The sequence below is a fragment of the Salvelinus namaycush genome, chromosome 25 (genome assembly GCF_016432855.1).
Source record: "Salvelinus namaycush isolate Seneca chromosome 25, SaNama_1.0, whole genome shotgun sequence".
Classification (NCBI taxonomy): Eukaryota; Metazoa; Chordata; class Actinopteri; order Salmoniformes; family Salmonidae; genus Salvelinus; species Salvelinus namaycush.
In genome coordinates, this window is record NC_052331.1 from 1,824,835 (window position 1) to 1,850,493 (window position 25,659).

At 45.0% G+C, this 25,659-nt stretch overlaps 1 protein-coding gene across 1 annotated transcript in view; it reads left to right on the forward strand.

The window, feature by feature from the left end:
• LOC120020515 (zinc finger E-box-binding homeobox 1-like) overlaps nt 1–25,659 on the forward strand; it is a 121,622-nt gene that overhangs the window by 24,780 nt on the left and 71,183 nt on the right. Inside the window, exon 2 of the mRNA XM_038964218.1 lies at nt 21,699–21,863. Within this exon, the coding sequence (XP_038820146.1) occupies nt 21,699–21,863 (165 nt within the window). The remainder of the gene's footprint in view (nt 1–21,698; nt 21,864–25,659) is intronic.

Genomic DNA, 25,659 nt, shown 5'->3' on the forward strand with positions numbered 1-25,659 from the left:
TTGCATTGGCGTGACGGCATCGGACATAAGACAATGCCTCATCCTAGGAAGCAGGAAGCAGTCAGGGGTTGTCATGGCACCATGATCATTGTCTATTACATGGCCTGCTTCAGGTAGGTGTCTGACCAATGTGGTGACAATTATTTAGGTCTAGTTTAGTTCATGCTTAAATCAGCCACAGTATATATAGCCACAGTAAGGCCGATATTCAGGCTCTACAGGGGCCGCACCTGCACAGTTTGGAATAGGCCAAAATGGAATGTAAAGGGTTCGGACTATGGAATCAGGAACAACCCTGGATATGAGATTGATGTAAGAACAGTATGTGCCAACATGCCTTCTTCTCCCTCTAGTTGTGCATGTCTAATGAATAGAAATATAATCACTAGAATGGCATCCCCATTCAAGTCAGTAGGTCTGTAATGACGAATCTATTTCTATGGTCACAAGGCATCAGAGGAGACTGTGACTTTGTCCCTATTCCCAATATAGTTCACTACTTTTTACCAGGGCCCATTGGGCTCTGGTCAAAAGTAGTGCGCTATATAGGGACTAGTTTGCAAAATTGGGAGGTAGACTCCAGCTCCTCCTCCAGGCTCCACTCCCCCCCACAGTGGCCTCTCTTTCCACGGGTTTGTGGCTGTTCCCAGTCAATGGACACCCAGATGCCTCTCTGGTGACCTTTACGACCTCTTTAAGAGTGATTAGTGTCGCCTGCTCTTCTGCTTGGCTGCCTCTGTCTGCTAGCTCCTGGTTTTACACTACTAGGCCTACACAATGCCTGGCTGCACTCTACGACTGTTCACTTAAAAGCTAGGCTGTGTTCCAAATGGAACCCTATTCCCCACGTAGGACACTACTTTTGACCGGAGTCCTAGGTCCTACTTTACACTTCACTCTGCCTGGCTGCACCCTATGCATTTAGAAGTGGACCAAGATTATAACTGCGCACAGAGGTGTAGGCAGAATGAGTGTTCCGTGACATTATTTTCAGTTGCTGTTGAATACAAGTGCATTTCTGACATTCACAACATGTTTATAAAAACCCCACTTAGCAGACTAGTTTGCACTTTAAACCTATGTTTGCCTTCACATCGCGTAATACTGTAACCTCCATCACAGATTGCCACGATTGTGTGTGTCGCACTTCCTCCCAAGGTTATAATATAGAATCGGTTCTAAAGATGCGTCCTCTTTTAAGACATGGTACTGGAATGGAGAATGTGCTCAGTGATTGAATTAAAAGGGCCAGTTCCTGAGACTGTAACTGAATGTAACATGGCTCTGTTATTGAATCAACCCGATATTACCTTTGGCCCTTTGAGTTCAATCGAGTTAGGTTTTTTTCGTAGAGCGCTTCGGGGAGACATCCTGAAACATGCACACGGCCTTTTGCTCGCCGGAGAAGATATTTTAGACTAAACTTCTCGTAGGGTGTGTCCCAAATGGAGCCTTATTCCTTGTGTAGTGCACTACTTTTTGACCCAGGTCCCATAGGGTTCTTGACAAATTGTAGTGCATTATATATATTTCATTCAATTAGCCCATGATGAGTGGGACCTTTCAGTGGTAGTTGGCTGAAAGGAGAGAGAGAGAGAGAACGCTTCACGTGTACAGGATAGGTTCGCATCAGGACAGCAGCAAGCAGAAGCAGTGTGTGTGTGTGTGTGTGTGTGTGTGTGTGTGTGTGTGTGTGTGTGTGTGTGTGTGTGTGTGTGTGTGTGTGTGTGTGTGTGTGTGTGTGTGTGTGTGACTGGGCTTCCAGCATGGATGTGGACCAGCCTTCTCCTCAGGGAGTAGTAGAGCTTGTCACGTGACTAGGGTCTGCTAGTGTTTTACGGTTAGTGCTGCTTCCTTTATGTTTTGGGCAATAGGATTGTGTGTGTGTGTGTGTGTGTGCGTGCGTATGTGCATGAGAGGCAGAGAGAGTGTGCCCGTTTGAAAGGGATAGTACAGCATGTACGACTGTGTATACCGTCTGTGTTTGTACAATTTTTTTGGGGGGGGGGGGTTGCTGAGTCCCCTGAGGTGAGTCAACTCCTGGGGAATGTAAACAGGGGACAGTGGTAAAACTGAGGAGAGGAGATGAAAGGGGAGCTCAGGGACTGTGGAGAAGAAACTAGAGCCTGGGGACTGACAGCACTCTGGGGAGCAGTCCACCGAGAGGGCGATAGAGAGAGAGATAGAGAAAAAGGTCGTGTCGAGACAGAGAGTAAAGTTAACACCGGAAAGAAACAGTTGTGTGGCGTATATGGTCCAGTCATTCACAGTGTGGTAGTGCGCAAGGTTTAATAGCTTTTTTGCCCTGCATGTGCCTCATTCTGCTCCCAGACACAGGATTTTACAGGGCCTATAGACTGTGAGGGTGGCTGCCTACACCTAGAGAGAGAGAGAGAGAGAGGAGAGAGGTGTGGAGCTCATTTATAGGAGAAACCTCCCTCTTTCTATTCCTCTTTCCTTCTCTCCCGCCCTGTCTATCTTGCTCTCATTCCCTCTCTTTCTCATGATAGTCAATGTGGATTGGATCAGCTGTGATACTGCTCCACTCCGAGGTTGTAAAAGGCTCGAAAGTATTTCTACCTCGACAGGTCCCTCAGCTCAGTGTAGAGAAGGGGCCACGACCGGATTGAACCGGTTTCAATCCCACCTAGGTGGAACTGCTTCTGGGGAGCTCAGCTGCTGCATTGTGGGAACAGGTGACTGACTGGAGTAAGAGAGAGTAAGATTCTAAAAGTGTTATTCTTGTTACGGGAGTTGTTACGTGGGGAGGGGGAGACCTGGTGGTGTGGCAGAGAGAGAGTTCAATAGAGAGAGTGCACGAGAAAGAGAGAGAATGAAAGCAAGGTAGAAAAGGGAGGGAGAAAAAGAAAGAGGAAGCAGAAAAGGGTCAGGGGGATTCCGTCCCCTACATTGTTAGGAAGAAAGTGCTACGTAGAAACCCTCTATGCTGGGGTTTTCATAGAAACGAATGTAATTGGTTTTTACCTGGGACTAGTGATGTTACGTTTGATACCGGAGCTCCGAAGCATGCGGTCGAAATCGCTAAGCGGTTTACTTTGCCCCGATGCCTCCGTCACTTTATCAGAAGCACGTTTATCGATGACGTCCGAAGCTTCGTTTCGTCGAACAATCACCTGACCTGATCGGTTTGGTATTGGTTATGGTAGAAGACAAAAAGTGGCTACTCTGCGCACCCTCTACAATGTATGGGACGTCATCGATAATAATTTGGCTTTTGAGTGTTTTACTCAACACAGCAACGCAGAGTAAAAATGATACAATCAGACTCAACTCTGGTTATTAACAAGACTCGGGTTATTTTACACCAGTGTGTACAATTTAACTCCTGAATCAACACTAGAAAGATTACACTGAAAAATCAACACGAGGTAAAACGGGACAATTTGCTATGTATCATACAGTACAATACACTGCTGGTTCAGTCATACTCCTCAGCATTGTATGTGTACAATTAATAAGGGAATGTCACGACTTCTACCGAAGTCGGTTCCTCTCCTTGTTCGGGTGGCGTTTGGCGGTCGACGTCGCCGGCTTTCTAGCCATCGCCGCTCATGTTCTCATTGTTTCATTTGTTTTGTCTTGTTCCCCGCACACCTGGTTTACATTCCCTAATCACACGGCATGTATTTATTCCTCTGTTCCCCCCCCATGTCTTTGTGTGAAATTGTTTTGTTACGTGTTTAGTATGATGCGCCAGACTGGTTTTCCCCCCGGGTATCGTATTTTGACCCGTTGTATGTATTTGTCATACATTTGTATATTTGTGAGTGTTTTCGCGCTTATTAACTTTTATCTATGGCTGGAGGATTTTTGACGCAGTCGCGTCTGTCTTTTGTGCTTTTGCCAAATAAAAGTGTGCCTGGTCACAACTCACTGCTCTCCTGCACCTGACTTCGTACCAGTAGCTCACAACATTGACAGGGAATACCAGAATACCACAAGTATTCCCATATAGCTACAGTTTTAAAAGATTCTCACACTTACCTTTTTTTAAACTTATGAGATTACTCAAACTCCTGCTGTTAAAGTTTAAACACTGAAGTAAACCCTAATGCTCAGGCACTATAGCAAATAAGAATAAAAAGCTCTCTCTCTCTCTCTCTCTCTCTCTCTCTCTCTCTCTCTCTCTCTCTCTCTCTCTCTCTCTCTCTCTCTCTCTCTCTCTCTCTCTCTCTCTCTCTCTCTCTCTCTCTCTCTCTCTCTCTCTCTCTCTCTCTCTCTCTCTCTCTCTCTCTCTCTCTCTCTCTCTCTCTCTCTCTCTCTCTCTCTCTCTCTCTCTCTCTCTCTCTCTCTCTCTCTCTCTCTCTCTCTCTCTCTCTCTCTCTCTCTCTCTCTCTCTCTCTCTCTCTCTCTCTCTCTCTCTCTCTCTCTCTCTTATGAGAGAAGGTGAGGGGACTGTAGTGCATGCAGACTCACCCACCCACCCAGGCAGTCTCACTCACTCACTCACTCACTCACGACTTCTGGGTGCCTGGATGATGGCTGACTGCATATTAAACACTGCCTTCACCTGAAACCATATGGCTCTGATAAAGCTTCTCTCTGAACACACATAGTCTCATAACGTATTGCCTGTTAGCAAGGGTGACAGAAAGAAAAGATGCAACGTAGACGATGTAGAAGAGCTTTGAGTCGAACAATAGAGGGGAGAAATAGGCGTCTAGCCAAGAACTGCTGACACTGGGAATTTACAGTGGTTCACAAATGACCAATCAGGCCATCTAGGGAGTTGTTCCTGATCAGGTCATGTGGTAAAAAACTAACTCCGCACCCTAGTGACTAAGCCTGATTAGAGCAGTGAATGTTAGTGGTAAACTACGTTGTGAATGACCTGCAGTGGTGAGGCCCGTCTCTGCCCCTCTGGGCGCATCTAAAATGACACCCCATTTCCCGACATAGTGTACTACTATGCCCCGTGGGAAATAGGGTGTGATTTGGGTCGCAAACTCCATCTCTCTGCCAGGCTGTTCTGCCAGTAGGTGTTCCCCTTAGCCCCCTCCGCCCCCCCAGCTGCCAGGGTCAATGCTGCTGGGCACCAGGTGTGAAGTCAGTAGTCTCAGCCAGGCGGAACGCTTCGCCTTCAACCCCTCCTGCTCTACCTCCAAGCCCCTGGGAGAAACTCCTACCTCCCCTCCTCTCCCGAGCCCTCCTCTCCCGAGCCCTCCTCTCCCGAGCCCTCCTCTCCCGCCCCCCCCTGGCTTAATCACACACATCTTACTGACAAAACAGGAACTCAACAACTGCCTGTAATAGCCTACTTGAAAACAGGAGTACTCTGAATCAGGCTTTCTACAGTGAGGTGAAGTGAGGACCCCATTTTTAGCCTGCTCTGTCTGGTGAGTGATAGAAGAGAAGCAGCGAGAGAGAGAGGACTGAGGGAAGAGAAACTGCTAATGACTCAAAAACACAAAACCTGGCTTGTCAGTCCTCGGTGCTCATTTGTGCATGAAGCCGGCCTGGGGGGGGTGAGTGTGTCACAGCGGACAGCCCGATAGAGTTAGACCAGGAGGAGGGAGAAGAGAGAGAGAGGGTGAAGAGACAGGACAGAGAGGTAGAGAGAGTGAAGAGTGGGGGGGCGTAGAGGGAGAAGAGAGAGAGTGTCAAAGGGGAGGGGGCAGAGGTGAACTAAGGTGGGATGCTTTGCAGCATTGCGCTCCTTTTCTCTGTCAGTGTTAAAGGCGAGACATTGACGATGCGGCACGTGAGCTGCTCTGACAGACAGTTTAGTGACGAGGCCCAGAGAGAGAGAGAGTAGATAGAACCACAGAGAGATAGAGAGAGATAAAGAGAGAGACAGACAAAAAGAGAGCGAAAGAGGGGTGGAAGGGGTGGAGAGAGAGAGATAGAGAGAGAACCACACACAGGGAAGAGAACTGTGAGAAGAGAGGCCCTGCTACTAAAATGATTATAAGGCTAGAGAAAGAGAGAGAGAGAGCGAAAGAGGCCTAATGCTACATTTCTATAAAAGAATAGCCCCTAACAGTTGAATTCAGGTGTCGTTGCAATTTGTCACGCCTCTGATGATGGTGAATCGCTGGTCAATTGATGGCATTCCCTCCATTGTTTTTGCCAGGTGGTGATGAATGGCGGTGCAGATTGACACTGACAAACAATGCGGTGCGCGGATCACTTTACTAGCTCGTTCACTTAAGCACTGACAATCACATGAATACCGCAACAAATAACCCACATACAGTGTGAATATAACCGTGATAAACGGCAACAGAGAGAGAGGGAGATGAGAGATGAATATGACCGTTTATGTGGCTTAGGGCATCATTGGAATGAATCCAGTATCGTAGTTACGATGCAGGTTAAAAACCAGAGCTCTTTCCTCGTGTCGTATAGCTACACGGCGTGTCTGGCAAAATCCAGAATCATGAAGTAAGACTCGGGAATCGTCATTTCCATGGAGATGAGAGGCAGCCAGTAATTCCCAGGCACACTACGAGCGTTTCCATGCCCGCCCTCAGCAAAGAACACACACACCCTGATACACACACACTCACGTACACCCCCGACACAGAGGAAAGCCCCTCTAGAGGTAGCCAGTGCTGTAAGCCAGGGACTTCCCCCCAAAAAAACTTTTGACTACATACGGTTGTGTGTTTTGTAGGTGTGCGCTGTGCGTGTGTGTGACATAGTGGAACGTAGTGAGAGAGACCCCGGCAGGGAGGGAAGTGTGTTGGGAGTCATCAGGGTTAGCTGTAATCAGGCCTCTCCAGCTGCTTCCTGTGTGGGGAGACCCAGGTGCTCAGGCCCTCCCCCCAGAGACGCAGCTTGCGCCAGAGTCCCAAATGGTACACTGTTACCTATAGAGTGCACTACTTTTGGCCAAAGCCCCAATGGTCTCTGGCCAAAAGTAGTGCACTATATAGGGAATTGGGTGCCATTTGGGACGCAGACAGAGCCAGTGCTGGCCCCCAGCACAGAATGGCAGGAACTTGGAACGGGAGAGGAGTTAACCTCTGTGCCTCCACACACACGAATACAGGCACACGAGACAGAAATACACAAGCACACCTAGACATATACAGAAGCAGACACACATGTGACACACACGCTGACGCTCACATTTCTTTTACTATCCTTGTGGGGACCAAACAATTCATTCTCATTCAAAATCTTATTTTCCCTAACCCCTAACGCGAAACCTTTAATCCTAACCTTAATCCCAAACTCCTAACCTTACCCCTAACTCCTGACCCTCAACCTAACCCCATAACCCTAACAATGACCTTAATTAACCTAAAATAGCAATTTTCCTTGTGGGGATCGGCAAAATGTCCCCACTTCTCCAAATGTTCCTTATTTTACTATCCTTGTGAGGACCTCTGGGTCCCACAAGGACAGTAAACCCCGCAAAAACACACACACACACACAAAACAAACACACACACATATCAGTGGAAGCTGCTGAGGGGAGGATGGCTCATAATAATGGCTAGAATGGAGAAAATATTTGATGCCATTCCACCATTCCACCTATTCCCCTCTAGCCTTTACCACAAGCCCGTCCTCCCCAATTAAGGTGTGCAGTCTATGGGGGTGCCACGAGGTTCAATTCTCGGCCCGACTCTTTTCTCTGTATATATCAATGATGTCGCTCTTGCTGCTGGTGATTCTCTGATCCACCTCTACGCAGACGACACCATTCTGTATACATCTGGCCCTTCTTTGGACACTGGGTTAACAAACCTCCAAATGAGTTTCAATGCCATACAACACTCCTTCCGTGGCCTCCAACTGCTCTTAAATTCATGCTCTTCAACCGTTCGCTGCACGCACCCGCCCGCCCAACTAGCATCACTACTCTGGACGGTTCTGACTTAGAATATGTGGACAACTACAATTACCTAGGTGTCTGGTTACTGTAAACTCTCCTTCCAGACTCATATTAAGCATCTACAATCCAAAATTAAATCTAGAATCGGCTTCCTATTTTGCAACAAAGCCTCCTTCACTCATGCTGCCAAACATACCCTCGTAAAACTAACTATCCTACTGTTCCTTGACTTCGTCGATGTCATATACAAAATAGCCTCTGACACTACTCAGCAAACTGGATGTAGTCTATCACAGTGCCAACCGTTTTGTCACCAAAGCCCCATATACTACCCACCACTGCGACCTGTATGCTCTCGTTGTCTGGCACTCGCTACATATTCTTCACCAAACCCACTAGCTCCAGGTCATCTATAAGTCTTTGCTAGGTAAATCCCTGCCGTATCTCAGCTCACTGGTCACCATAGCAACACCCACCCATAGCACGCCCTCCAGCAGGTATATTTCACTGGTCATCCCCAAAGCCAACACCTCCTTTGGCCACCTTTCCTTCCAGTTCTTTGCTGCCAATGACTGGAACGAATTATAAAAAAAAATAATTATATATATATTTTTTTAAATCACTGAAGCTGGAGACTTATATCTCCCTCACTAACTTTAAGCACCAGCTGTCAGAGCAGCTTACCTGTACACAGCCAGTCTGTAAATAGCCCACCGGTCACGAACGTCGTCAGGGAAATGACCGGACTAAGGTGCAGCCTCATGAGCGTACATGTCTTTTTATTATGAATGTCGCCAACAAAAACAAGAAACAACAAAAACGACCGTGACGCTTACTAGGGCTATACAGGCCACTAACAAAGTCAACTACCCACAACTAAGGTGGAAAAACAGGCTGCCTAAGTATGATTCCCAATCAGAGACAACGATAGACAGCTGTCCCTAATTGAGAACCATACCCGGCCAAACCATAGAAACAGAAAACATAGAAATAAAGAAACTAGAATGCCCACCCTAGTCACACCCTGGCCTAACCAAAATAGAGAATAAAAGCCTCTCTATGGCCAGGGCGTGACACCACACAACTACCTCATCCCCATATTGTTATTTTTTGTTGTTGTTGCTCTTTTGCACCCCAGTATCTCTACTTGTACATCAACATCTATCACTCCAGTGTTAATGCTAAATAGTAATTATTTTGCCACTGTGGCCTATTTGCCTTACCTTCCTAATCTTACTACATTTGCACACACTGTATATAGATCTTCCTATTGTGTTATTGACTGTACATTTGTTTATGTGTAACTCTGTGTTGTTGTTTTTGTCGCACTGCTTTGCTTTATCTTGGCCAGGTCGCAGTTGTAAATGAGAACTTGTTCTCAACTGGCCTACCTGGTTAAATAAAGGTGAAATAAAAAATAAAAATAAAAAAACACGTGAAAAGGTGCCACCTGTGACACATGCACATACAAACACACTACGCACACAAGCAGTCTCCTTAATAGCGCCCCCTTCCCTCGTCAGTGTTCGAAACCAAACAAACAAAATCCCAAACTAAGGGCCCTGACCTCACTACCTCAGCTATTATCTGGCCACACTCATTCAGCTGATGGATGACAGGGGGAACTGACCCCAGATCTGTAACCATTGGTTATCTAAGGTAGAGTCAGTCTCTTAACAGTAATACACTGAGTAACGATTACACTGAGAACCCCCAGGGGACAATATTGGGCAAAGTCCAATTTGACACAGTCCCTCTCCATGAGATTGGCTTTCCTCTGTTTGCAGAGACTTTCATTGTGCATGTCTGAGTCTAATCAATATTGGAGGAGCTCCAGTGTAAAGCTCTAGGATTTTAGACTAGAGCCCAGGGCAGGTTGCCTTTACGGTGGCTCGGAGTGGATCAGATGAGACTCCACCTGGCACACCTAGTGATGTGGTGAAATCAGTCTGCTGTGCTCCTGTGTGTGTGCTACCTGGCAAATCCAATGACATCATCATGATTTAGTGATACAGTCGCAGGGGAAATTTGGTGACTCCATTCTCACTCAGCGCAGATGCTTAGAGGGAAGTGTGGGGGAGATTTTGAGTGTGTGTATGTGTGAGGGAACCATCCAACATTCTATAGAAGTAATATCTTAAGTAGGCTAATTAGGCTACCTATTCTCCACATGGTAAAACACCGAACTGCTGATCGGCTATTGTTCAGAAATAAAACATTTTAACCAACTCCTTAAATGTCCTTTCAGCCTTTCTCCTGTACTGTGATGGAAAACTGTATCTGGTCATTTTAGGTTTTATCAACAGTAAAAAAAAAACTTTTCATCATTTACACTAAAACGTTTTAGTGTAAATGATGGTGCATTATGGGAAAATTGCTGTATTTCTAATGGTACTGTAATTCCACCCAACAGAATACAGTAGTACTCAACCATATCTTTGGAGCGCCAAAAACCTTCGCCAGCTAGTCTTAAATCTTAAATGGTTGAGCATTTGCCATGTCTGTCACGCTGGCATAAAGGGTCGGGAGACAGGCGCAGGAATGCGTCATCGGGGTTTTTATTACACCCAAATGACGGCGTGCCATGTAAAGGCACGGGCACAAAGACCAAACAAACACGATACAAAACACAGGGTTGAAACCCAAACAAAAGAGCGAGGAGTACCTCGAATAAATAACACAAGCGCACAATGATTATCACACGGGACCAGACCCGTAATCACCTGCGCCGTCCACAATGGCACGAAATCCAAAACACACAGCACAGGTACTCACACGACCAACGGACATAGTAACAATAATCGACAGGACAATGGTAAACCAAGGACACACGTATACAATTACTAATCCCTCCTCTCAAAGAATTTAATGAATCCATTCATTCATACCGATTACAGTAGCCTCGACTTTTTTACAGTACAATTCCTTTGATACCGTATTTATATTACAGTAAATGGTAATATATTACATTACTCTAATATGAAATACAGTATTATACTTGCGACTGAGCTGCCTGTAAGCTACTGTCAAATTCATGGTAACCCCTTTACAGTGTGTAGTGTTAGCTTAATAATGTGGTTTTCCACCCAGGCAACACTTTAGGATGTGACATTTACCTGCCAGAGAGAGTTACTGTACTGTTGTACTGGAGACAAGGTAACACGTCATCACAATCACACAGAGTCCATCAGAGAGAGAGAGAGATAGAGAATTTGTGTGTGTGTGCATTTGTGCGTGCGTGCGTGCTTGTACTGTGTACCTTCAGCAGTACCTAACACACTCTTACACCTTTTGGACCAATCACTAAGGAAGGGCTGCTAACAGGACACATAAACAGCGTCAGCAGCATCCTCAGTGAGTGCACTACAATACCATCACCACCACCACCATCATAATCCCCACCACCACCATCACACGCGTGTCTGTGTGCTGTGGCTATATCCACAGAGTGTTTTCCGTGGTTCTAAACCAGTTTGACAGTGCTAGCGGAGCCGACCCACAACCTTCTACTGTGATTTGACAAAGTAGAGCAGTCAGTTCCTGAGAGCTGTCTGTCAGTCAGTCAGCTTCGTTCAGAGAGGCCATTTATCTAGGAGAGAGGGCAGGGCAGTGTAACCTGGCAGACTGGAGACACACACACACACACGCGCGCGCGCACCGTGCTATCTGCTCTTCCTGCTATCTGTCCAGCGAGGTGTGATTGGAAGCAGCCAAGCATGACAAGAGCCATTTAAAATACCCACCGGCCCCCTGACCAGATAACTGTAGCAGTACAGCCAAAGACACACAGGCACAACCTAGCACACACACACACATACACACACACACGCAAAAACCCTGGAGTAAATATGTGGTCAAATCTAGCAAAATGTCTGAATTGTCGTCTCTGAGCCCATAGAGAAGAAGACAGATGATCTCATAGGTAGAATGCACTATGAGGATGTGATGTACAGCTACAGAGAAGAGGGTGGAGTCCTCACCTCCTCAAAACCCCATTGGAGGAGAATGTCAGAGGGGGAGGCACCTCAGGCTTTCTCACCCAATGGGTTTTGAGAAGGAGGAGAGGAGCGAGGACGGCAGGAGTGTGCAGTTGAGATTACTCCCTCTGTCTCCACCCCCTTTGCTCTCAGTTCTCCATTTGGCTTCTTCGAATAGCTTCCGGATCACTCAAGGGATCATCTATTAGATAGCAGTCAGACACAGACACTGGTGTGTGTGCGTGTGTGTGTTACATTATGCATGGTGGCACATGGTCTTTAAATACTTCAGTGATCAAATCAAGAAGTCACCACGCCTGCCCGCTTACAGCTATCACGTTAAAGAGGAGGGGGTATCTGGTTACCAAGTGATATCTGTCTGCTGTGTGTGTGTGTGTTTGTGTGTGCGCGCGGGTGCGTGTGTGCATGTGTGTGTGTGTGTAATTAGGGCTGAGAATTGCCAGGGACCTCACGATATGAAATGATCACAATACTTTGTTCTGCGATTCTCACGATGATGTATTGCGATTCGATACTGTGATTTTACTGCGATAGAGCTTTTCAAACATATTGCTCACCATATGTCTGCTGCAGAGGGACAAGAGAGAGAGAGCCATGAGTCAACACATTTTGATCAATCATGGAAATAAAAGTGCTGAAAACAAATTGGGTCCCTATTTAAAAAGATGGAGAACAAGCTCTGAAGGAAAAATACTGTAGTTTTGGTGCAGGTAGGTACAGACAACTAGCGCCAAAATAATATTGAGATATTGTCAAAAACGACATCGTCAGAAATAATATCCTGATGTGTAACTATAGATTTTTTCCCCATCACTAGTGTGTGTGTGTGTGTGTGTGTGTGTGTGTGTGTGTGTGTGTGTGTGTGTGTGTGTGTGTGTGTGTGTGTGTGTGTGTGTGTGTGTGTGTCTGTGTGTGTGTGTGTGTGTGTGTGTGTGTGTGTGTGTGTGTTGCACTCCGAGGTGCCTGGTGCATGTAACATGATCGACCGCCCGCCTGCCAAAGTCCCTCACACACACACACACAGGGCGTGGCCCCTCTTCCTCTCCAAACAACCTGCAGATAGATAATCAGAGCTGATATCCTGAAGATAACAAGTACAGTACTAATCTACTGTGACAACAACAGGCCAAACACAACCCGCCTCATAATCTCATGTGACACTGTGTTGTTGATATACGCTCTCTCCTGGATTATAGGGATTTATAATCTATGATTAATGAGTGAATCTGCATCATGCTCTTTGTTTGTTTATACAGTGTGTGTGTAACACTGATGTAGCCTTCCTGTGTTTATACACCGGGCTCAGAGAAATACTGATGTAGCCTAAATAAATTCTGTGGTATTATGTAAACATGTTTGTGAGGTGATTGGAGAGGGAGTGATCAGGCCACGACTGTATGTGTCTAGCTCTGGGTCGTATTCGTTAGTACACAGTACTAAACTATTTGCAACGGAAAACGACGACAAGTTCACGTAGTCTCTCCTTGCGTTTGGTGCCTGGTGAATACAGCCAAGGTTTTCCACGAGTTTCCTCCCGGAGCCTCGTTTGACTGGAATATTAGAGGATGATTTGGTGTGCGTCCCAAATGGCACCCTGTTCCCTACGGGCCCTGGTCAGAAGTAGTGCGCTATATAAGGAATAGGGTGCCATTTGGGTGACAAAAATGGCCTCCCTGTGGCCGTGGCATGTCTGTGTTTGGTAAGAGCCTCCCCCTGGGCTGGTGCAGGGCTGAGGGGAGGGACTGGAGCAGACAGAAATAGCACAGGTGTGTGTGTGTGTGTGTGTGTGTGTGTGTGTGTGTGTGTGTGTGTGTGTGTGTGTGTGTGTGTGTGTGTGTGTGTGTGTGTGTGTGTGTGCTGCGTGCGTGCGTGCGTGTCTCACAGCTAAGGCTGCTCTGCCAAGAATAAGAGATTAGGAGAAACTGTGCTGACCCCCTTTCCTTCCTTCTTTGAAACTGACCCAGAGCATAATGACGTGAAGTAAGTTTCACAATTTATCACAGGAATTACACATATCCCACACACAGACACACACACATATCACACGTACAGCCTATATACACTACTGTAAGACGTATACACAAAGCCTATACTGTAGAAAATTCAGATGTATATAATGTAAGCAAATAGTGTAAAGCACACACACACACACACACACACACACACACACACACACACACACACACACACACACACACACACTTGAACAAGTCACACACACACACTAAGGTGGGAGGAGAAGGAAGTGGTCTGTGCTGTGTGTAGTTGATGTCACCTATGATGCTTCGTCACAGAGCAGAAGACCCAGAGGGCTTACGGTTCTGCTGCATCCATTCAGTCACTCTGTCTCTCTCAGAACCCACTCAGCTAGCACACAAATGCCCGAAAAGAGAGTGGAGAATAATGAAAATCTATGTGATAGAGTTTCAAGCCAGGGGCAACACAGGTCCAACTCCAACCTGTGAGAGGAACTGATTCAATGTACCTAAGGACCCCAGCTGTCACAGTGTGTGAGTGTGTATGTTTGCAAGTGTGTGTGTGTCTGTCTGTGCAAGTCTTTATACTGAGAGTGCTTTGAAACATAGCAACCGGTATGTTCTTCATATCTCCTATATGATTCCACTGTTGACCTTTTTCTTGCTGTTTGCTTCGGCAGTTTATGTCAGAGCGGCCAGAGAACATGCAAAGTCTGTCTGACAGCGGATTCTGCTGTGACGTGGCTACAGAGGACTCCTACGTTGTTGCTGGGCCTCCCTGTTTTATGTTAACAGCTCAATCGAACAGACAGGCTGTGTCCGTGTGAATGCAGGAATGTACTTGTCTCTTGCTATGTAGCACGCTCTTTCCTATGTAGTGTACTACTTCCAGAAAGACACACACACACACATACAAACGCACACACACACACACACACACACACAATACCAGGAGAAGCTGCTGCTCAATAAATAACTAGCAGTGTGTGTGTGTATGTAGCAGCTTTTGTATTGTTTTGTCTGTTGCTAAACCAGCTCTGTGCTGCCCCCTATCTTTACTGATTTATATGACCACTCATTAAAGGCGGTGTTAGCACCATCTGGATATGTCTCAAATGGCACCCTATTCCCTACATAGTGCACTAATTCTGACCAGCGCCCTATGGGGCCCTATGGGCCCTGGTCAAAAGTAGGGCACCATATAGGGAAATGAGTACCATTTGAGATGTGTCCTCTGTGAGTAGACTGCTCTGACAGTCTGTCAAGTAGCCTACACCTCCTTGGGCACCAGCACCTCCGCAATAGACCTAGCTATTATTTCTTCCCAGAAATGGACACGCTGCTTTCAAATGAGTTTGTCTAATTTGACCTCCTCCTGATGCGTGCTCATTTGCCAAATATAGAGTAATAGACTTAAATTGGTTACACAGGTTGATAGGCATACTGACTGCATCCCAAATGGCACCCTATATAGTGCACTACTTTTGACCTGGCCCCATAGGGCTCTGGTCAACAGTAGTGTACTATATAGGGAATAGGTTGACATGTGGGACGGAGATGTGTATGGGGACTAGTAGGGCAGTGACTCCGTGACTCAGTTTATGTGCTGCTAGCCTATTTCACAAGCCTGAGAGCCTGTAGAGCCACGCCAGGGAATCAGGAAGTACAGTATGGTTTTCAGAAGACTAGGAATGTCACTTTAAACCAGGATGATGTACAGTACTGTATATTGAAGTGGATGCTGCATTGGACAGGAGGAAAAGATGACACCCTATTCCCTATGTAGTGCACTACTTTTGACAAGAGCCCTTAGGGCCTTGGTCAAAAGTAGTGCACTACATAGGGAATACGGTGCCATTTGGGACATTGTCAAAAAAAAATAGGCTCATATTGTTACTAAGCAGTCATTGGTAGATTTGATAGTATTCTTTCACAGAAGTCGTCAGAAAACAAGCTACATTTAATAGGTAGGCTATGTCTTAAAAAAAGATGGAAGGTGACCCAGGTAAGTATAAATAGCTTTCTAACTTTGAATTCATGATTCATGCTCTTTCAGGTCGTCACACACAAAGTGGCGTCTCATCTATTCTGTAAAGAGCTGAGTTGGTGACGTGTGTGCCAAATGCCACCTTATTCCTATAGTGATCTACTTTGGCTTGAGTCCTATAGAGGGGTTGGCTGACAACGTCACGAAAATGATGAGCGCGCATCGATCGGGCCAGAAGCCGTGCTTTGTTATGATGGTCAGATCGCTAGCAACAATTTGGGGAATCATAGGTGGCTCGTTTTAGCTAGTTTTATCTTTTATCTTGATACCATGTCTTGTTTTGGCTGATTTTATGTCAATGCTAATGTGGCTCAAATTCGCTAGCTAGCTAACCAACAACTGTGACATTGTATTTGAGAGACAACAAGTGCTCATTGTGCAAATGTATTTATGTTTTCAATAAACATTTGGAGACCAAATATAGTTTACATCAGGGACGTCACTAGACATTCAGAACATCCGGGTCTCAGCCCTGAAGACCTGCGGCTAACTCCGGAAGGGGGGACTTTATCTCTGCGTGACCAAAATGAAGCGCCCCGCTCTCTTGGCCTCGCACGCTAGCAGTGAACATTTTGCAAAAACATAACGCTATGTTGCATATCTCACTGCTTTCCTCCATGCGCTGTGCTCCTGACGCCTAATAATTAACACTTCTTAATATGAATTCAATGGATTGGGGTCAGTAAACCCATGGAATATGGTGTCAATATTTTTTTTTAAATCTATTAGCAAGTACAAATTACAAGTGCATAACTATATCTTAATTTTCCATGAAGAAAAATAGTTGGGGGAAAGTATTTATAATTTTGTTGCAATGTTTTCCTAAACCATGTCCAATATTTGATTGGCAATAGCAAAAGCCTCTTGTTGATGTTGGTGACATTACTGCTAACTAATGTGAGCTTGTCATGCTGCGCTCACTGTGCAGTTTCAAAATAATCAAAATGGTGGCAGCCTACACCACTAATGAATGTTTTGCACGAAGCATTTTTCTAGTTCCATGTAATATAGCAGGATTGGGATTTTAGGTTGACTTCCTTTTGGGTTATGTTTGAACTGTATAAACTCACGTTAGCAGTAGGCTTGAATTGTAACTGTAGAGTGGGGGGAGGGGGGGTGACAGCTTTTGCAGATAATATGTACAATCCCGCTTGAAAATCCCGATTTTATCATTTTGGGGTAATAGATCACAGATTCCAAGGTCAATTAGCTACAGGACAATATTTCTACCTAATTAATTACACAAAAATTAATACACCCCCTCCAACACCCCTGTCGTAACAACACTTCACAATTTGACACACATGTACATACCAGCATGCAATCCTTTCTCCAACTAATTATTCACAATGTTTGCGAGTTATATTACACAGTACTAGGATGTTAATCCATCCATAAAGATAAAAAATGTAACAAACTGTAGGTGCAAACCTGTCTATGACTTCACTCTTTCCCAAGGGTGTTAGTATGTACAGTACCAGTCAAAAGTTTGGACACACCTACTCATTCCAGTTTTTTTTTTAATTCTAAATAATAGTGAAGACATCAAAACTATGAAGTAACACATATGGAATCATGTAGTAACCAAAAAAGTGTTAAACAAACTTAAATATATTTTAGATTTGAGATTCTTCGAAGTAGCCACCCTTTGCCTTGTGCACTTGGCATTCTCTCAACCAGCTTCATGAGGCGTGCAATGCATTTCAATTAACAGGTGTGCCCTGTTAAATGTTAATTTGTGGAATATCTTTCCTTCTTCATGCGTTAGAGCCAATAAGTTGTGTTGTGACAAGGTAGGGGTGGTATATAGAAGATAGCCCTATTTGGTAAAAGACCAAGACAATATTATGGCAAGAACAACTCAAATATTTATGCCCCATGGAAGCGCACACATCGTTTTCATGACTTTGTCAGCCAACCCATCTATATAGCTAGATGCTAAATAATTGTATTGTAAACACACACACACACAATATATTCACTTACTCCTGCAAATACAACAACCGCCTCTGTGTTTGCTGAGCTACATCTTCAATTCTGTATAGCCAGCTTTGTTTTTTCAACAGATAACCTTAATGTTAGCTTGCTAATTGAGCTGACGTTACCAAACGTAGCTACTGTCATGTTAGCCTTAAGTTAGCTAGCTATCTTTCTTAGTAATTTTAGCATATTTGGACAGTACTTGATTAGACAGTAATTGGTTAGTTAGTGATACTTTGTCGGGTGGTGATGCAGAGCTCCAGCAGTTGTATTCAGTGTCCAGATAGCTAATCAATAACTGTACTGACAAAGTAAAAATCTGTCGTTCTGCACCGCACCTCTCTGATTCAGAGGAGTTGGGTTAAATGCGGAAGACACATTTCAGTTGAAGGCATTCAGTTGTACAACTGACTAGGGATCCCTCTTTCCCTTTCCTGTCAAAACCCTGCGCATAAAATGTGCTAGGTTGCTAATGAAGCAGCACTGCTAGCTAGACTAGGTAGTCCCTCAGTGAAGCTTTTGAGTCGACATGTTCAAATGTAAATTACTCGAACCTGGCTTACGAGGTCAATAACTCTGAATGACATCATCATGGGCTAACAAAATGTGCTATAGTAACAGCAACCTAACAAAGTTTACCTCAGGTTCTCCTTCTCATCTTTGCGCTCTCTCCCTCAGAGAATGAACAGTCACCAGCGCGCCGGATTATAATTTCTTTGGACAAATAAGAAAAGACTTTGGAAAACCACTTTGACTCTGCCTTCCTAAAGTGCCACCGTACACAGAAATGCTGTTATTAGGCAGCACTAAAAAGGCAGGGCAGGCAAGGGCTCATGTTTAGGAGTATTAATGGCAGTGTGTAATGCAGTGTTGCATTGCTTGTTTTAAACCATCCCAGCAGTGGAAAAAGCCTCGGGACGGAGAGAATATAATTTGGGGCTAAAGCCCTGAAAGCCCGGGTCTAGTGACCTCGATGGTTTACATGTTGTCAGCAATCTAAGACAGGGGTGTCAAACTCATTCCATGGAGGGCCTAGTGTCTGCAGGTTTTTGTTTTTTTAACCATTCAATTAAGACCTAGACAACTAGGTGAGGGAAGTGATTTACTAATTAGTGACCTTAATTCATCAGTCAAGTACAAGGGAGGAGCGAAAACCCGCAGACACTCGGCCCTCCGTGGAATAAGTTTGACACATAATCTAAGCCAACCCCATAGTTGTGCACACGTTGGTATTGTTGCTAAAAAACCTACCCATCTATGGCTTGTGACAATATGGTTGATTGAAAAGGGTGTATCGTTTTTCACACTTGCTATTGTATTGATAATGAAGTCTCCTGAGTGGCGCAGCGGTCTGAGGCACTGCATCTCATCACTACAGACACTGGTTCGATTCCAGGCTGTATCACAACCGGCCGTGATTGGGAGTCCCACAGGGCGGCGCACAATTGGCCCAGTGCGGTCCGGGTTAGGTTTTGGCCGCGGTCGGCCATTGTAAATAAGAATTTGTTCTTAACTGACTTGCCTAGTTAAATAAAGGTAAACATATATATATATTTTTTAATAACCTCAATTTCACCAGCAGTACCATACTGAAATACATCACTGGCTGAGGCATTGCTCTCCATCTTGACCACTGGCCTACTACTCAAACTTCTCTCCTCTGCTATCATATCATCATGGCCCTGCTCTGCCAGCTTCCACACAAAGACAAGGGAATGATGCCACACCCTGCCTCACATCATCAGTAGCAGGCTGTGCCTCTGTCATAGGAGCCTCTAGTATGAGCAAATAGAATTAGAGTCTCTCTGTGTCGCTACATCGCCCCCACTAGCCCCCCAGCTGCGGCTGCGGCTGCACCCGTGATTGCCTATGTCCACCCCAGCCCACCCCTCCCTACCCCACACCATCCCACCAGCTGCACACAGTCATACTCACCCTGTGCATGCCTTGTCTCAGCCAGGTGTGTATGCAGGTCTAATTACACACGGCCATAGGAGGAGATGGGAAATTGATTTAGTGGCAAGCTGTGACGACTGGCTGTTATCTAAACACTGTGAGTGTAGCATGGTGATAACATGCAGATAAGACTTAGATGCCCCGGGGGCTGCCATCTGTCTGTCTTACTACTGCCTCTCTTGAGAACAAAGCAGACTGCGCAGATGAATGGTTAAAAACCAGCAGAACGCCGTACTATCGCCTCTGACCACAGAACATCGGCCGTCATTTTCGGGTTAATTTCACAACGATTCTAGCCTAGGCTACGTGTTGAATCTGGCTTTTCAGATGTACTTTCCAATCTATGGCTGATGATGTATCGGTATGGCACTTCTCATCACTCATTTCAGGTTGGAACCAGACATTATTGTTCCCGCCCGGCTGCCCAACACATCATATCATCCCAGAGCTATTTCTCCCGGAGAGTTCATTTGAAAAGGACAAACTGCAGCCAGGAGGAAAAATAATCACTTGCTTATCACCCTGGAGAGAGCAAATGTATTTCACATGGCTGCAGTCACTGATTTTATCTGTAGGCACTTTGTTTTAATGGGGGGACTGTGTGAAAAATTGCCCGTCCACACTGCTTGAATGAACTGCTCCTGTACGAGTGCACAGGGAGGCGGGTGAAGACGACTACGGGGAGGAGGGAGGCGGGAGGGAGGAAAGATGTTTGCATGGTGCTGGAGTGAGCAACGAGACCCATTTGAAAATGCAGGAGGGTGTGTGTGTGTGTGTGTGTGTGTGTGTGTGTGTGTGTGTGTGTGTGTGTGTGTGTGTGTGTGTGTGTGTGTGTGTGTGTGTTGGGAGCGATGAGGAGGTTGTTTAAGGAGGGCTAAGAAGTGGTTGTTTGTTCACAGGTGACAGGTGCTGCAGTCACAGTGCTTCTTCATTACTCTGTGGTTAGGTGCATGTCGTAACTCTACACACACACACACACACACACGGTCACCAACACACCCACCCTCCACATCGATCCAGATTGTCATCGACTTGTCTGGTCATGATGGCATGATCGTCTGCCTGCCCGGCAGAAAACACTGAATCAGCCCAGAAGGAAATATGTCTGGACTAAAGGGGAGGAGGAGGCATAGGTTGTGTCCCACATGGTGCCCCATTCCCTATATAGTGCCCTACTTTTGACCAGGGCCCATAGGGCTCTGGTCAAAAGTAGTACACTATGTAGGGAATAGTGTGCCATTTGGGATGCAGCATTAGCACACACATATTCTTAGCATACACAGCCTAGCTTATTTAAAGGCACTGCTGCTCTGCATCAAATCAACATGTTCTTCTCCTCTCTTATCAATGGGTCTCTCTCTCTCCCTCTCTATTTCTCTCGCCTTTATTTGTCAATGGGGCTGTGTAAACACTGGAACAGAGGTCTCAGGGTTCATCACTTGAGAAAATGACATTCAAGATAGCTAGCAGTGTAATTATGGATCATTTCAACGTTCAACATGCCGTAGAGAGCAAAGGTTAGAGGACAAAGGTTACTCTTTATTTGTTGTATTTGGAATGATTTTAGCATTTTCCATTACGTTTTCCAAACTTTTTATATCTGTTTTTCCCGCTTAACAATTCCAACGCACCTACATGTAGGCCTAGTAATTCTCTTATCTTTCTACTAAGCCGTTATAATAGTATGTTAGATTTCTGCAACAACAATGCAACAGTGACCCACTGAACTGTAAGCCACAGGCACTTCGACTACCAGATTATTTTCCTCTATCTCTTATTGATTTAGCGTCCTGTCCAGGGGGTGTACTTGTACATCAAGCTACCTTACTACAGGAACAGGAGCTCCTGCTCTATGGGCTGTTCTGGCTGAGACTTACTTCTTTACTTACTTATTCATTGACCATCCTCTTTCTCTTCTCTCTGTGTCTTCACAGTAACAAATTACAACAATGTTGTGGAGGGCCAGTCAGACTCTGACGATGAGGACAAGCTACACATAGTGGAGGAGGACCCTGATGGTGACAGCACGGTGCCAGACGACGCCTCAGTAGTATTAACCCAGAACGGTACAGAGACGCACCAAGACACCTGGGATGGAGGTGAGACTCTAGGCTAGAACATAGAATACGATAACTGTGTGTGTGTGTGTGTGTGTGTGTGTGTGTGTGTGTGTGTGTGTGTGTGTGTGTGTGTGTGTGTGTGTGTGTGTGTGTGTGTGTGTGTGTGTGGTTAGACTATACAGTACATACAGAACAATTACTTATCAATTGTATTCATTTGTCTGACGCTCTAATCTAGAATGATTTGCAGTCAATGCATCAACTAAGTTTAGTAGGGAAAAAATATTGCGTATGACAGTCATTGCAAGTCGTTGCCCTTCTTCGAAATAGCTGCTATCAGCAGAATCCGTGCCAGGAAGAAAAAAACAAATGCAGGTGTGAGTGCAAAAAAACAGGACACACAACCACATTGCCGTTTCGTTTTTTTTGTTAACATCTTTTCATTGACTTTAGAAACACACCAATTTCCAACTGGTAATGACACTGACACATCAGGCATATTCAAGAGGTAGGATAGCTACATTTACATTATCCTGCTCGCCAAAGACTGTGGGCATTTGGCCCAGGCTTCAACTAAGACATCGCTTTTCCCCTGAATCTGGAATGTTCTTACATGGTTTCCGTGATGTTTGTTTCACGCGGTCTGTCTTAAGGCAGTGCATTTCGGTCTTCCTTCACACTACGGCTGATTCCCAAATGGCACCATATTCCCTATGTAGTGCACTACTTTCGCCCAGAGCCTTATGGGCCCCGAGTCAAAAGTTAGTGCGCTGCGAAGAGAATAGTTGTGGTTAAGATGTCTTTTTAGGTGTGCTCTGTTTGAGGACGTGCTGTCGTATTGAAGATTGCACACATGGACTGGACACCGACATGACTGCTGGCAGTTTATGCACCATTTATGTTATTGTCTGCGTGCACACACAAAACAATGCTGGGTTAAAACAACACAATTTGGGTAAATATTGAACAGAACACACATTGGTTTATTTTGACTCAGCCAGTTGGGTCACAAACAACCCACTGTTTTCTTTAAGTTGGGTTGTTGATGTAGGCTTTTTGAGCTATGATCCATTTGGGTCAGATCAGAAGACTGGAGGCGTGGTTTAGTAGGGGTGTGGGTTTCAGATAGTTATTTTTGGCCACCTGTGAGCACATGTAATTCCAGTTAATCTGTTCTGTTGTGTTGTCAACACATGTTAAGGTTGAGCACTGACACTTTTGTAGCTTTAATAAGGCTAGCACAAGAGTAGGAGTTCCTTAAATGCCTATGTATATCCCTATGCTGGGATAGTTACCACTTTGTTATATTTAAATAATTGTAAATTGTATATGAAAATATCTCATGTGCAAAAATATTGAAGGAACATTGAAATTTGCAGTGTACAAATTTAACACGATGAACATGAATGACATTGACTCTCACGGGTGGCCTACAATAACTATCTGAAAGCCACGCCGCAATAGGCCACACCTTTGGATTACCCAAACATGGGTTAATTTAACCATCAGTTGGGTTTTTATTCACTTTCATGCTGGGTTGATCCAGCAGACGTTTTTTTTTTAATGTAGTCCATAGGCTATTTTCAGGAGAGAGTAAATGTCGTTCCTGTTCATCACGTTATGTTCACCCTGAAGAAGGCACAGGGATGCCGAAACATTGGTGTTTTACCCAATAAATAACTGGGAGTTTATACATATGGAGTGTGCGACTCTCTTTGTTTTTATAGCTTACTGTTTATTCGCCATTAGTCAGTACCTCTACACTAAATAATTGTATCTGGGTGTGCGGCAGCTCATGCTTTTTATGTTTGTGCACTGCAAAATTTAATTTCCCTTCAATATTTTTGCACATTACATATTTGTATATAAAATGAATGACATTATTATTTAAATACCATAACAAAGTGGTAACTATCCCAACATTGGGATACGCATAGGCACTTGAGGAACTCAAATTGTGTAAGACTCATTAAGCTACAAAAGTGTCAGTGCTTAACCTTAACATGTGTTGACAATACAACAGAACAGATTAACCGGAATGACATTTACTCTCACATGTGGCCAAAAATAACTATCTGAAAGCCACAATCCTACCAAGCCGCGCCTCCAGTCTTCTGATCTGACCCGGTAGATCATAGATCAATAACCCAACTTAGTGACCCAACTGGCTGGGTCAAAAATAACTCAACACGTGTTCTGTCCACTATTTACCCAGCTTCTCTCTCTCTCTCTCTCGCTCTCTCTATTATTATTATCCCTCTATTATTCTCTCCCCTTTTTCTCTCCCTCTCTTTCTCTCTCTCCCTCTCTTCAGTTAGACTAGATATGTCACGGAACATTGGATTTTGATGGTATTCCGCGGACACTTGTTGCCGTCTTCTTTACACACTTTCATACTGAAAAATGCTTGTCTAGTCCCACGTGCTGCTCAAATCAGTACTGCATTACTCAACTTTCCCCTGATACTGCAAATCTTCCTCACATAGACCCACCGAGGACCATGTTATATTTGATAGGCCGCATCCTGTTGTAAAGTAGTGCACTATATTGGTCAGGGTTTCCCAAACTCGGTCCTGGGGCCTCCCAGGGGTGCACGTTTTGTTTTTTGCCCTAGCACTACACAGCTGACTCAAATGATCAACCCTCTGTGGAAAGGGTTCAAGATGGAACCCAAAAGGGTTCTACTTGGAACCATAAAGGGTTCTTCAAAGGGTTCGCCTATGGGGAAAGCAAAATAACCCCTTTAGGTTCTAGATAGCACCTTTTTTTCCCCCTAAGAGCGTACTGTAATCCAGTGCCTGTGCCAACACTAGCCTTACTAACTCTGTCCATTTGGAAACAGTTGTGCACCCTGATCCCTCCACCTGCTCCGATACGTCTCACACAGTATGAGTGCCAAAAACATGCCTCACTCACCAAATCCCTCTTGCGCCAGGGTTGATTCATCGTGAGGATATCTTGAGTGAGTAGGGATTTAGTAGCAGAGAATGCAACTAAAGCAGTGACACTTTTGGAATATGAGTCTTTCTGAAAATTGTTTAATAACATGTATGTTAAGGGCATATTCAGGCATTTCTTCTGTAAAAAACACCTTCCTAGGAAATAATTAAGGTGAACATGATATCCTCTGTGAGTGTCCATTCTGTGTGCTGTGGGAAAGAAGAGAGATGGGAAGCTTGATGGGAGGTTACTCCATTACGCTCTTGATTTCATATAGCCCCTGTTGGCTGGCGCCACCCGGCTTCCTGTGTGGTACTGTGTTTTAGTGTGGGCTGCGAGCTGCCTGGGAGTACTCTCTCTCCCTCTCTCTCTTTCCCTGAACAGATTATCTCTGCTCTCCTCAGGCAGGGCGGCTACCTTTGGGAGATCTGAGACACGCACGCAGGCACGTGCACACACACTGACACTTACACATACTCATTCACTGGGAACACCATGTCATTTCAACATGGACATTTGGGTAATATTTGGTTGAGACTTTGATCAATGAGATTTCAACCTTCATTCACCCACGTTCAACCATTTAAAAAGCACAACAAAGTTCAAATGGGAATACAACGTCAGATATTTTGTATTTATACATAAACCTAATGAGTTATCACTGTGCTTCATCTAATAGCACAATCAAATGTCCTGGATTGCGCTAACCGAAAGGTTGCTGGTTTGACTACCCGAGCCGACAAGGTAAAACCTTTGCCCTTTAAACAAGGCACTTAACACTAATTTGTGGTTTGAGATTTTGTGCAGATTATTACAGCAGTTGTGAAGATCTCCACAGACCTGCAATCTTTACATGCTATCTTGAACATGCACACTTTCTATGATTACATAAGAA